General features: G+C 48.0%; 1 protein-coding gene across 2 annotated transcripts in view; it reads right to left on the bottom strand.

The window, feature by feature from the left end:
• The window catches only part of INTS9 (integrator complex subunit 9), a 79,034-nt gene that overhangs the window by 1,876 nt on the left and 63,058 nt on the right, over positions 1–14,100 (bottom strand). For both annotated transcript variants that reach the window (XM_012807731.2, XM_023515589.1), the window contains 6 exons: positions 12,358–12,418; positions 9,072–9,243; positions 5,516–5,640; positions 3,771–3,938; positions 1,248–1,346; positions 31–168 (listed from right to left, as the gene is read on the bottom strand). In XM_012807731.2, the coding sequence (XP_012663185.2) occupies positions 31–168; positions 1,248–1,346; positions 3,771–3,938; positions 5,516–5,640; positions 9,072–9,243; positions 12,358–12,418 (763 nt within the window). The remainder of the gene's footprint in view (positions 1–30; positions 169–1,247; positions 1,347–3,770; positions 3,939–5,515; positions 5,641–9,071; positions 9,244–12,357; positions 12,419–14,100) is intronic.

The following is a 14,100-nucleotide window of genomic DNA, read 5'->3' as shown; positions in this document are numbered from 1 at the left end:
GTGTGGATGGCGCACATGTAACTGGCTCACCTTCTCTAAAGTCTGTACAAACTGCTCCACCGGGATGGACCCGCTCAGCAGAGGCTTCAGAACCTTACAATCTGGGACGTCATCGCTCACCCGCTTTCTCTTCTTACTGCTTGTCGGCTGGGCAGGCCTGGGAGGAGGCTGGAGCAGAAGGAAAGCACGGCCCTGAGTGAGTGAGCTGCTCTGAGGCAGCGGAGGTCAGCAGAGGTCAGCACAGGCCACCTGAGACTCCCTGTCTGGGGGAGCCTCTTGTCTGACACAGACTGAGAGCCCAGCCCAGGCTGGAGTCAGTCACGGAGTGAAAACCCACTGGCACTGAGTTTGGGGTCGCCATCTGCTGGGGGCTCTGCAGCTCACACAGAAACGCAGGCCGACTGCCCCTGGGGATCAACATCTTATTTGGCTAAGATGTCTGCTTTTTATCAAGAGCCACTTTTAAATTTTCAGTTGATCCAACTCTGTATTTGCTGAGCAATGCTCTAGACCAGTGGTTTTCGGCCTTCTCAATGCTGCAATGTATTTTCATTGTTACAAAGGGGTCACGACCCACAGGTGCTGCTCTAGAATAAACCAGGCTGGCACTATAAGGTCAGGCTCATGGGCAAAACTCTGGCTGCAGAACCTTTGTTGAGAAGTTGGCTCTGAGATGGTGATAAGAGAATTCTGTGAGGCCTACATCAGACAATGCATCTCAAAGACTCAGCATGCTAATATACTTTAGCAGCAGCCAGCCACTTCATACACAGGCACAAATCTGAAAGGGATTCTTTTAATAGCAACACTGCAAGGCAGTGAGCACCCTGGGAGGGGGAGTGAGGCGTGCAGTGCCCTGGTGGTCATGTGCACCCCACCGTGCGCCAGGTTCTGGGGCCTTCACAGAGGCCAGGGGCTGTGTCTGCCCCAGCACCCGGCTGGCGCCACTGTGCTCAGGGCAGCTGCTCCACACAGGCTGGTCTAAGGATGTGCCTACAGAAGCTTCGAGAGGGGACGATGCTTAGGAAAATGCAGCCTCAGCTCTGGGAACAGTCGTCTCCTCCCCTTTCTTGGTGGCACGTGGCCATAGAACCTGTATGCTGTGCCGCCTTTGTTTCACACACAGCCCGTCATGTGGCCTGGTGTCTAACTGCTGCTGGTTTGCAAAGCAATGTTCTAGGGCTCTAGTTCTCATAGGCCCTGAGGATCCCCTGTGTTCACACCCAGCCCACCGCCTCCCAGGATACCTGAAGCACATGCTTGTTATCCTTGGTGTACAGAACAGCAGAGACGGTCGCCAAGGAGATGCCGGGCTTGATCTCCATGGGCACCAGGGAATCTGCAAGCTGAAAGCAAAGGGCAGGGGGTTTCAGACAGGTTCCCTCAAGGTGAGGGAAGAGGGGGCTGCAGCCCCACCCTTTCAAGCCAAGTGCAAGGGTGGATTGTGCCCTGGAGAGGGGATACCATGTCCACCAAGCTTACAGTGTGTGCCCCCGCCCAGCTCATGGCAAAGGCACCATTTATCAAGAGAAGTGTAAAGCTGAGCCTTTAATCACTGTTTTCTTTTCATCATTGCAGTCTAAGATGACCAAATAAATTGAAAGCAGAAAAAAGGTAAAATTTTTAAATAAAAAATCTACCTATGACTCATACCCATCCTTCAGGTGGCTTCTAACCCTTCTCAGAATCCCATGCCACGTACAGCCCTGCTGTCCAATCTGGCTTTGGGTTTATCCCCAACCCTTCCCCAGGTGACTGGTGTCAGGAAGGACAGAGACAGAGGTACTTGAGTTCTGCCATTCCTGAAAATCCGACTTCTCCTACTGGGGGATCCCCCCAGTGACCCCTGTGGGTATGTGTGTGTCCCCCCACCACCTGCACCTGATCCAAGCCATCTCCTCTGCACGGGGCGTGCCACGACCTCACTAGGAGCGTGGCGTTCTGGCAGACGAGCAGACCTCTACTCAGCCAGAAGAGGCTGGGTGTGGTGGCTCACGCCTGTAACCCCAGCTCCCTGGGATGCTGAAGAGGGGGGACTGCTTCAGGTCAGGAGTTGGAGACCAGCCTAAGCAAGAGTGAGACCTTGTCTCTACAAAAAAAATAGAAGTAGCTGGGTGTTGTGGCACATGCCTGTAGTCCCAGCTACTGGGGAGGCCGATGCAGGAAGATTGTTTGAGCCCAGGCATCTGAAGTTGCAGTGAGCTATGATGACGTCACTGCAGGGCAGCCCAGGCAACAGAGTGAGGCTCTACCTTGAAAAAAGCCAACTAAACCATGCAAAATGCCATTATATAAACAAGAAAATCACTCATCAAATGGGCAAAAGCAGTGTGTGGTGAACAGGCAGATTTGAGCTCAGGAGTTCAAGACCAGCCTTAATCAAAATGAGACGTCTCTACCAAAAATTACAAAACACTAGCACAAAACTGAGGCAAGAAGACAGCTTAAGCCCAAAAGTTTGAGGTTGCTGTGAGCTATGATGCCACCGCATCCCACCCAGGGCAACAGAGTGAGACTGTCTCAAAAATGAGGTCAACTTCAGGAGGCGGTCAGTGTGGGGAGGTGGTCAGCTATGAAGGTTCTACTACATCTGGCGAGGGTGAAGAGCTCCTGACACGGGACACAGGTGTGCGCCAGGCTCCGGGCAGAGCCAGCTCCTGCTTTCCCCTCTGTCCACGTGTGATCAGGTTTTCCTTCCCTACACCGTGATCACCCCCTTCACAGGTGAGCTCAGTGAGAGGTCTGGGGACAGTATCCTGGGAACCAAGCAGGTGAGACACTCTCCCTGGGTAGCTGTGAGCTAGCTCCCTTTCCAAGATGACTCTGAGGTGGGGACAGAAGGTCATGTGGCAGCTCTGCCGGACAAGAAGCCAGCCCACAACACCCAGCTCTGGAGGGAGAGTGTCCCGTTGCTGCTCCAGAAGGAAGCTTTCCTGAGAACAGGCCTGACATCTCAGAGCTGCTGCTTGGAACTTGTAGGGACCAGACAGGATTTCCAAAGAAGCTGCAGAGGGTGCACCTTCATCGGGAGGAAGGAAGATCCTTCAGGAGCAGCAACACAGAGCAAGAACAGAGCTGAACCCTTTCCTCCCACACACGCATTTCCCAGGCATTTGGTGAGATTATACCTAAGGGTCTGTTTTCATTGTGCTTTAAGAAGGATGAAAATCTCTTTATCTTTGGATGAAGTGAAATCAGTAGAAAATAATGAGAACAATCCTGAAATCTTTAGAACAATGCTGTGGAACTCTGCTGGCCTGGCAGTGGTGGAGGCAGATGCAGATATTCATAGATAGAAACCAGGGTAGGAACTTCCTCACTCATCTGGCATATGCTGTGTCCTGGAGCTGATACGCCCTGAGAGCCATCAGTTCCAATCCAGAAAAATATCCACATGTGGGCATCGCCTGGTGGCTCAAAGGAGCAGGGTGCCAGCCTGGAGGTGGTGGGTTCAAACCTGGCCTGGCCAAAAAATGCGCAAAAAAAAAAAAATATATATATATGTGTGTGTGTGTGTGTGTGTGTCCAGATATATTTAAAAAGCAGGCCTAGGAAAGGTTTGGGGTCCCTTGGCAGCAGCCTCTAGGCAAAGTGCAGGGTGGCCAGTGGCTGCAGAGCCTCAAAGGCAGCTGGGTCTTGCCCTGTGTCCCCTGCTCTGGGGGGAGCCCTCACTGGACGTCCCTCTGTTCCCTGGACACCATGCAGCGTGTTCGCAGAGCGAGAAGAGACCACAGAGACCTTTAAGAACAATCCTGGGAGAGAATGCTCACCTCGGGCATGATCTCGATCTTCTCGTACCGACGTTTGAAGGGCAGGGTGAGGACCTCGGCCCGCCGATAGGATGTGGCTGGGGGCTGGCAGTCGATTACAAGGTCTGTCCTGTGGGACTGGGCTGGGGGCGGCTGCGTGTACTGCTCAGGACAGACCACGTGCAGGGGCTGAGGAGCCAATGGACATGGTCAAGGAGGAAGACAGGAAAGGAGCCAAAGCCGTGATGGAGCAGCCTGCCCCTGACACGCAGGCTGGCCACCTGCAGGCCACTGTGAGCACGCTCTCCCAAACCAGCCAGCCGGGCAGAGGGGAGGAGACGGGGTAGAACAGACAGCGCAGGGAAACCCCTACTGCCAGCTGCATGGACTGGACAAGGGACGGATGTACTGGCTCAGTCTGCATGGGGCTTTATTTTTACACTCTGCTTAAGTAAATTTCACAGTGACTTCCACATGTCTACCCCAAGTGGTCTCTAAGCTCCTGAAGGGCACAGTCATAACCTTTACACATTAACTGTCACAAGCTCTTAGCAGCAAGAACTGTGACTTTTTGGGGGGGGGGGCAGGGCTGGGTTTGAACCTGCCACATCCGGCACCATGGGGCCGGTGCCCTACCCTTTTGAGCCACAGGCACCGCCCAGAACTGTGACTTTCTGTGCTAGGCTGGTGTGTGGGGCTTCTTGTGGTATCTGTAGGTCACGTGGTATTAGCCACTGTGCGCTGGTCAGATCACATGCTGTGTATGACAGCAAATCAGAAGATTGAATTCTTTTTAAAACAGTATCTTTTCATTATCTTGAGAGGAAAAAAAATTAATAAACCAATGTTTACTTTGGACAAATATTACCCACTTGAAAAGTAAGGTTGGCAGCCCACAGGGTCATTAGAGTTTAAACCAAACCACAAATCCCTTGAAGAAGGCGGCTTTCCTGCTGAGGTGGGAGAATTACTTGTGACCAGCCTGAGTGCAAATGTGACCCCATCTCCCCTAAAAATAGAAAACTTAGCTGGGTATGGTGGCAGGCGCCTGTAATCCCAGTGACCTGGGAGGCTGAGGCAGGAGGATCCCTTGAGCCCAGGAGTTTGAGATGCAGTGATCCTGCCACTGCACACAGCCCAGATGGCAGGGCTGGAGGCACCGCTGCAGCTGCTGCGGACACTGAGGGAACGGGACACGGACATTTACCTCTCTCTCTTGTTCTAAGCTGCCTTCCCTGCCATTTCTAATTAGTCTCCCTATTCCCAGTTGCCAGAATGCTTCCCAGGAATGCTGTGACTGACCTGGCACGGTGCTCCTGTGTCCCAGCTTCCCCTGTCCCCTCTGCACAGAATCCTCCCTTGACCCACATTTCCCCAACTACACCTTCCCTTTCTTTAGGGCAGAAAATGCAAAATGAAACACATGAACAAAATCTGCAACCAAACCCAATTAAAAACAAAACAACTGCTTGTTGCACACGAGCTCAATACGTTTTCATTAAACTGCCTTCCAGTTTATGGAGTATGTTTTTAGAATGACTATTTGGAGGTGTGCTGGGGGAGTTAGCAGGGTTTAAGTGGACATAATCCTCATAAAAACTACTAGACTGTTTTCTCTCCCTTCCACTTTTGAGTTTTTTGGAATGGAAATTTCTTTCAGGGTGGAAAGACTATTCCTTTTAACCAGTGTTATATCCCAGTCAACTGTAGCTGGATAACAGCCCGCCCCCAGCACCACAGAGGAACACAGAAGCTTCCTTTGTTACCTGCACTTCTTTAAGCAGCTTGGACACCTGGATGAAGTTCAGCCGCGTATCGATGGGGCAGTATATGCACTTCATGGCCAGCGGCTGGTAGGGAGCCAGGGCCTCCAGGTAGGAGAAGTCCGGTTCTAAGGAAGATCCAAAAAGGACATTTTAGAATAAAGGCAACAGAGGAGCTGCTGAGTGAAGTGGCTGGGCACGGGGTTAGGGGATGAGCCAGGAAGGACGGCATGCAGGTGACGGGAGTCACTGGAGTCCTGATTAAGGCAGAGGAGAGGCTGGCATGGACCATGTGTGATGGATTTGGAACGGGAGGATGGGTGAGGGCTTAAAGTTTCCAACACAGAACAGAGGCAGATGAGATAAGTGAGGGATAAATAAGCAGGTGGGGGAAAGGGGAAACCTCTTCCTTATAACAAAAAGCCAACTAATAAATGTAAAAAGGAGATGAAATAAAAAAAAATCAACATTTGGCAATCATCACAGTAATGATTTATTCTGACTAGAATCATTAATAAATGCTAAGAAAATTTGGTAAAAATTTAAGGACAGGATATACAGAAAGTCTCAAAGTGACCCCACAGGATACAGCAACTGCACAGTGGGAAGGCCTGACATAGACTAAGAAAGCCAGAGTGGCCGGGCGTGGTGGCTCATGTCTGTAATCCCAGCTGAGGTGGGTGGAGGGCGCTGTGGCTCACCCTGTCATCCCAGTTGCAGTGGGTGGACTGCCTGAGCAAGAGCAAGACCCTGTCTCCACAAAAAAATAGAAAAAACAGGAGAAATAACTTGAGCCCAAGAGTTTGAAGTTGCTGTGAGCTACGATGCCACAGCACTCTCCCCAGGACAGCAGAATGAGACTAAAAAAAAAAAAAAAAAAAGCCAAGAATCGCACGCTCAGAGTTAACACCTAGGTGTGAGACAGAGGAACATCCAAATGTCCACCTGCCAGGAGGCACCCAGCCTTGACCCTGTAGGGACAGATGTTTCTGCTGAGATTACTACACTGCGCCTGCAGCTGGGAACCATCCATGCCACGTGCTCAGTCTTTCTCAAGGGCTGCTGCCCCAAAGGAAGCTGTCCACCCTGGGCCGAAAAAACTAGCTCGGTCCTGGTGATAAAGGACACTTAGATTTCCAGCAGAATGTGTCCAGTGAGGATGGACCCCTGGCCTAGGCTCACCTGGCACAGTGACCTCTCCAGTGTCTTCGAGACAACTGACAGAGCTGCAGATGTGTAAATTACCACCCCTAAGGACAGCACTCCGCTAAGAACGCCCAAGACCCCCCAGTGAGACCTGCACAGGCTACCACCCCTAAGGACAGCACTCCACTAAGAATGCCCAAGACCCCTCCAATGAGACCGGCACAGGCTACCACCAGAGGACAGCACTCCGCTAAGAACGCCCAAGACCCCTCCAATGAGATGTGCACAGGCTCCCAGCAGGGGATACTGACTCTCTTTGCATGTGTTTGGTACTCACAGTACAATAAAAAAGATGACTCAAAACTTTACCCTGGCATAAGTGGACATCAGAAAGGACAAAACCTCCGCTCTGAAGCTCAACAAACCGGTTTGAAAGCAAACTCTCTTCCCATTGTTGTCATGGGCAATAACAGAGCCCTGATTTCTTACCGTGTTTCCCCAAAAATAAGACACTGTCTTATATTTTTTTCTCAAGAAGACACACTAGGGCTTATTTTCAGGGGATGTCTTATTTTTATTAACTATAATGCAACAATCTACATTTATTCAAATACAGTTAAGTTATCTTCTTCTGGAACCTGACAGGGGGAGCCGACCTTGTTGGTGGGGCTGGCGCTAGTGATGCGTGAATTCCTTTCCCCTAGCAGTTCACACATGGGCAATAGGATGCCTGTGACTACGGTTACCACATGCGCACCTGCGCAAGTGGGAATGGCTGGGAGAAAGGCGCTGTGGCAGATAAAAGGTATTCCAGTCTTCCTTACTGCTCCACACCAAAATGCAGGGCATGCCCATCACTAGGTCTTATTATCGGGGTAGGGCTTATATTTAACAAATGCATAGAAATCCTGCTAGAGCTTATTTTTTGGTAGGTCTTATTTTTGGGAAAACATGGTAGCTAAAAGAAAATGTCTTAGAGCCGACATTCTGACTCTGCCTATGCAAATGCTGTCCCTCCTGTCACATCAGAGGTGCCGCTCATCCACAGGAGAGAGAAGCCTTAGTTCTGCTCCGCACACTGCTCTCTGGACGCCTTCCTGATTAGAACACTCCTGCCAATGTGAAGCTATGATACTGAGAATCAAGGTTTTATCCCAACTTCCTCTGCCTTTGGCCCAAAGGAGGCCCAAGAAGGAACAGCCCTGACGACTGGGAGCTCTCCTCATACTCTGCTCGCCTGTGGTGTTGGCAGGAGCTGGTCCAGCACCCACAGCAGGGCCATAAGTGTCCCCCTCTGTGTACACACCATGTCATAGGGCACCAACATTAGATGAGGCCACTTGGTAGCCATGACAGATCTGGCCAAAAGGAGGCCTCCCGTAATCATGGCTCAGGACAAGACACAAGCCTGTTCCAACCACAAAACGAGCAAATGCTGCCCTGTCCTGGCTCCATTCTGTGTTCTAGGTAAGAATCAGAAGACATCTAATGGTGGAATTGCCCCGCACCTGTGGAGTGATATCTCATGTTCTCAGATCACCCCACGTCCTACAAGGAGGTCTTTCCCCTTCCTGTACAAACAGTCTGTGTTCCCCTCACCACAGGGACACAATAAGCTCACCTTTGTTCAACTACAGGTGTGTTCTGGTGGCCTGTAGTGTTTGTGACTCCAATGCTTTTGGCATAACTAGAAAATGCTGAGGAGGGAGAATGTGGCTGATCCTTCCTCAGTGGGCTGCCCCCTGGTGCTGACACACGGTATTTCACCAGTGCCCAGAGCAGCCCACGGTGGAGGTGGTTACCCACAATCCTGTTCACAACAGTGCGGCTCCGTGGGTGACCTGGCTGAGGTTGCAGCAAGTTGGGCCACATTTCAGATCAAGGTTTTTTACTTTTTAGCTCATTAAGTTTTCTAAAATTTTAGGCTGACTGAGGCTGACCTTAAATTGATAAAATAATGTTATGAGTATCAAAGTAAACTGCCTAACTTAGGCTAATTGAAGAATTTTTTTTTCCCTGACGGATTCATCTCCAGAAGAAAAACTGCAGCCCAAGTAAACTATAATCAAGGAGAAGGCACCATTTCAGTCAATAATTCCTGAAGGGTAAAATGAGACGAGTCCCAAGGATTACTGCAATTCTGGACCTGGCTTACAAAATCCCATCAAAATCAGTGCAGTACAAGTCTGTCCCAGGGAAAAATCCTAAAAACAGACCCCAAAGCCTTACTACTCAGTGATCTAACCATCTGTTGTGTCACTCTTACTCCTTCCCTCGTGGGGTCTTAATTCTTTGGTACTTACATGAAAATAATGATCATATGTATACCTTACCCTAAAATCCTTCCCTGAGCAGGTACAATCACTAGTGGCTCCAGTAGAAAGAGCAGAGGTTTGCTTATTTTTTTACTTACCTGTGAATATGACAGTGTTGAGACTAGATTTTCCCCAGAGCTCCATGAAGTGGACCACGTCCCCAAATCGGAGGGAAGGGTGCCCAGTGAACAATACACACGGCTGTCTGAAATCATTGCTGAAGTCTCCGTGGATGCTGGGGTAGTGTTTCAGCTTATTGGTCTGAATGAGCTAGAATATACATAAACTAAAGTATGAAAACACATTAACTATTCAGGTTTTACCTACTATATCGAGCCCCTAATAGCAAATAAGCAAACAGGATTTCCCTTCTTCTGTTCTTAGATCCAGTCCATAGTTCACTGGGTCCACCTCGTTGTCACATTCTCTGATAGCTCCCTGGTCTTCCCTTGTCCTCTGGGTCAGTTGTTTTGTAGACCCTTGGCTTAGGTCCAATTGCTATTTGCTCAGTTAGATTCAGGTGATGCATTTATAGCAGCTCTGTCCCAGAGAGCACACTGTTTTCTCAGTGACTCATGTAAGAGGCACAATCTCAATCAGGCCAGTTACTGGTGATGCTAAAGTTGATCACATGTACGTCAGGTTTGTCCAAACTAAAGTTACTATTTCTCTCTTTGAAATAAATAAGAATTTTGTGGGCAAACTTTGAGACTATGTAAATATCTAGTTTTTCATAAAATTCTCAACTACTGGTTTTAGCACCTTGTGATGGTAACTCTTGCCAGAAAATACTATTACTGTGAGGATCACCAAAAGGTGATTTTCTAATTCCATGATTCCTTCCTGCATCAATTACGTGGCGTTCCCTTATCCTTCCTCTAGAGTTGGGAGAGTTTGGTAGAGTTTCCCCCTATCCTTCCTCTATTTATCTACCTCACTATGGACTCAGGAGTTTCTGCTATTCGATAGTTATACGAAGTATTCTGAGGCTTCACTGACATCAGAGGTAGCCTTCTGACACGGCCCCATCATTTTCTGAGGACACATAGCAGGATCTTTCAGCCTTATCTTGTATTCTGAAAAGAGGCCTGGTTCCTTTGCAGCAGGGAATGGTATTCAGAAACCAAGATCTGGGAGCTAAATACACGGACTGGCTAGTGAAGTATCGCTGCTCCTGAGGCCTCTCAGTGGACAGAGCTGGGGGAAGATACGGACAGGTCTGTGTGCGTGTACATCCACATGCACAGTGGATTTCTTTCTGTTTCTATCTGCAGATATTGACAATATGGGGTCACACCAGTACCACCAGCACAGGGTTCATTCTCAGCTTCACTCTTTTCCCCCCTTGATGAATTCCTTACAAAGTAAACACAGATGTACGTCAAGAAGTGAGACATGACTAGCTCCTCAGAAATCCCTCTGTCCCCTCCAGTCACAACTGTCCCACCCCACACCCAAGATAACCACTACCCCTGCTTCTAATACCACGGCTTAGTTTGTCGTGTTTTTGAACTTTTATATAAATACTATAAAGCCACACCTCATCTACTCTTTTTATATCTGAATTCTTTCCACTCTTCCGTGTTATATTTGTGAAGTTCATCAACACTGCTGCACGATCGGCGTTTACTCACTCTCACTCATGTAACGTGGCCCACCATGTGAATATCCCACAGAATCCTTTCTGCTGATGGGCATCTGGGTATATTTCAATACTGTTACCCAGAAGCCCAGATTTCTGTGTGTGTCTTTGGTAATACATCTGTGCATTCTGCATATACTCTAGGAACTAAACTGCTGAGGCACAGAGCATGGCATTTACTGTTAGCAGATGCTGCCAAACAGTTTTCTAAAGGGCTTATGCCAATTTAGACATCCCTTTAATAAAAATGTAACAAAAAATAAGGAGTAACTCTCATCCCACAGTAGGAGAATCACTGAGCTCATTAGAGGATGTTTGTTGATGACTGGCTACGGGACATGAAGCAGCAATTATCAGACTATGAGGCATGCAGACAAAGGCCCATCATATACCAGGTGGCGAAAAAACAATGAAAATAAAACTCTACATTCAGCTGTACAGAAACACCTATCAGTTCTTTGAGGGAGGGGGAATTTTTCTATTTTTTTAAGCTGAAATGTTAACTTCACCATTAAAAATTTACATATATAGGGTGGCACCTGTGGCTCAAAGGAGTAGGGCGCTGGCCCCATATAACAGAGGTGGCAGGTTCAAACCCAGCCCCAGCCAAAAACTGCAAAAAAAAAAAAATTTAAATATGTAGTTGACGTAACTTACTGGAAAGAATACTTTTAAACTTGGCTCAGCGCCTGTAGCATAGTGGTTATGGCACCGGCCACGTGGGTTCAAACCTGGCCCAGGCCAGCTAAACAACAGTGATAACTGCAACAAAAAATAGACAGGCATTGTGGCAGATGCCTGTAGTCCCAGCTACTTGGGAGGCTGAGGCAACAGAATCACTTAAGCCCAGGAGTTGGGGGTTGCTGTGAGCTGTGACACCATAGCACTCTACTGAGGGTGATATAGTGAGACTCTGTCTCAAAAGAAAAAAGAAGAAGAATACTTTAACAATAAATAAATCCATTTTCTGCCAGGCACAGTGGCTCACGCCTGTAATCCTGGCACTCTGGAAGGCCAAGGTGAGTGGATTACTTGAGCTCAGGAATTCAAGACCAGCCTGAACAAAAGTGAGATCTCATCTCTACTAATAATAGAAAACTGAAGCAAGAGGATTGCTTGAGCCCAAGAGTTGGAGGTCGCTGTGAACTATGATGCCACAGCACTCTACCCAGGGCGACAGCTTGAGACTCTGGTCTCAAAAAACAAACAACAACAAAAAAGTATCCATTTCCCCCAAAAGACAGTAGTCTATTTTAGAATAAAATTCTTCATCCGGTTAATAGAACAGAGGTAGGCTATGAACTGGGTAAACACAGTCCAAGTTGAACATACCTAATCTAAAAATCCAAAATCTGAAATGTTCCAGAATTGCAAACTTTTTGAGTACTGACACGATGCTTAAAGGAAACTTCACTCACTGGAGTAATGTGAATTTCGGATTTTTGAATTTGGGATGTTCAAGTGGTAAGTGTAATGCAAATATCCCCAAATCTGGAAAAATTCAAAGTCTGAAACACTTCTGGTCCCTAGTAGTTCAGATAAGGGATACTCCACCCGTGGTGGTACAGTGCCGATGGGGGAACAAAGGCGTCTTGAGTTAGAACGCGTCACTGCACCTGACTTGGGGGCAGAGGGACCTGCAGCTCTCCCTGGGGCAGCTCTGCTCTGACGAGCTGCTGTCCTCATCCACATCCAGTTACCATATTCCTTCCTCTCCATACCCCAGTAATTCTTTGTCTTACCTCGGCGTGTGGAAAAGGCGGCTCTGGGAGATACACCTTACTCTGTTTGTTGTGACAAAGCCTGGGAAGAGCAAACACAGATGAGCATGTTAGGAAGGGCACACTGGGGCATGTGCTGCCACCTATTGGCAACAGTGAAAATACTAACTACTGAAGTGTATTTAAAAATTTCCTGCCAATGAATTTCACTGTGAATAAAAGCCTGGGTCTACAGAACCTTCAGGATACAAATATCTTTTTTTTTTTTTTTTTTGAGACAGAGCCTCAAGCTGTCCCCCTGGGCAGAGTGCTGTGGCATTACAGCTCACAGCAACCTCCAACTCCTGGGCTCAAGCGAGTCTCCTGCCTCCGCCTCCCAAGTAGCTGGGACCACAGGCGCCCGCCACAATGCCCGGCTATTTTTTGGTTGCAGCCGTCATTGTTGTTTGGCGGGTCCGGGCTGGGGATTCGAACCCGCCACCTTAGGTGTACATGGCTGGCGCCTTAGCCGGTTGAGCTATAGGCGCCGAGCCGATACAAATATCTTGTGGGCAACTTTCTTTTAACCTTTAGAATTTCTCAATACATTTTTTTCTTTAAAAAAGTATATTATTTTGGAATATTTTAGATTTAAAGTTGCAAAGGAAGTAACAGCACCCCCCATAAACCCTTCACCTTGAGTCCCCAATGTAAACATCTTACATAACTGCGGTACATTTTTCAGACTAATAAATTAGTATCAATGCACTACGATTAACTAAACTCTAGACTTTATTGGGATGTGACTGGCTTTCCACTCACCCTGCGTTCCAGGATCCAATCCAAGGTAGCGCACTTTGCATTTCCTCAGGATCAGTGCTGAGGCAAAGTGCTTTTCCAGAGCACGCCCTTCTGTCCCTGGGCAGCACTGCTACTTCCAGTGGCCAGTGACTGGGGGTCTCAGTTAGAGAACCCCGGGTAATCTATGTTTATTCCTTGTCACTCGTGACTTCAAAATACAGAGAGGCCAGGATAAAGCAACTGTGGCCAGAAGCTTACAACTTGATAAATCCGTACGTGTGAGTGTTCTATAGGTTGACATTTTTTTAAAATGGGGAAAAATATTCGTAGTGATGTACATCAGAGTGTACTTCTGAGACATTTACCCCATGATATGAAAGCACTGAAACAGTTCCAATGGACACAACTTTCTGGGAGGAGTTCAGGACTTCAGGGCTTGGATTTTGTATTAACAATACAGTATATATCTAATTTTTCCTACCCTTAGTTTCCTTTAATTAAAAACATCACTTTATATCCTTTTTGGAAGAAGATATAAATATGGAAGCAAGGTGTTTTTTGTTACCTTATAAGATCTAAACAGACACTACTCCTATCTTTATTTCCAGCCCAGGAAGAGAGACAAATGTAAGAGCTTACTTCAAAGTTACTTAGATTGTTCCAAAGGCCACAAGCTACCCCCATTAGAAGGCAGAGATGAGGGACACAGAGCAGACTGCGATGTGATGATGTGATTAGAGACGGTGAAGCCCTCCTACTAAGTACCTGCGGCCAGTTCAGATAAACAGATCCTTCATGCTCTCGTCTAGAATCCTCGTGTGGGCAGGGACCTATAGCCTTTCACAGAGAGAGGCTAAAGGAGCTGATTAGAATTTGCTTCCTCTGGAGCTGGAGTTTAACAGGGTCTCTGCATTTACTGGGTTATGGAGTTTAACAGGGTCTCTGCATTTACTGGGTTATGGAGTTTAACAGGGTCTCTGCATT

The sequence above is a fragment of the Otolemur garnettii genome, unplaced genomic scaffold, assembly GCF_000181295.1.
Source record: "Otolemur garnettii isolate 467f Iridium unplaced genomic scaffold, OtoGar3 scaffold00074, whole genome shotgun sequence".
NCBI classification, from domain to species: domain Eukaryota; kingdom Metazoa; phylum Chordata; class Mammalia; order Primates; family Galagidae; genus Otolemur; species Otolemur garnettii.
This window is presented reverse-complemented; position numbering and strand designations above follow the sequence as displayed.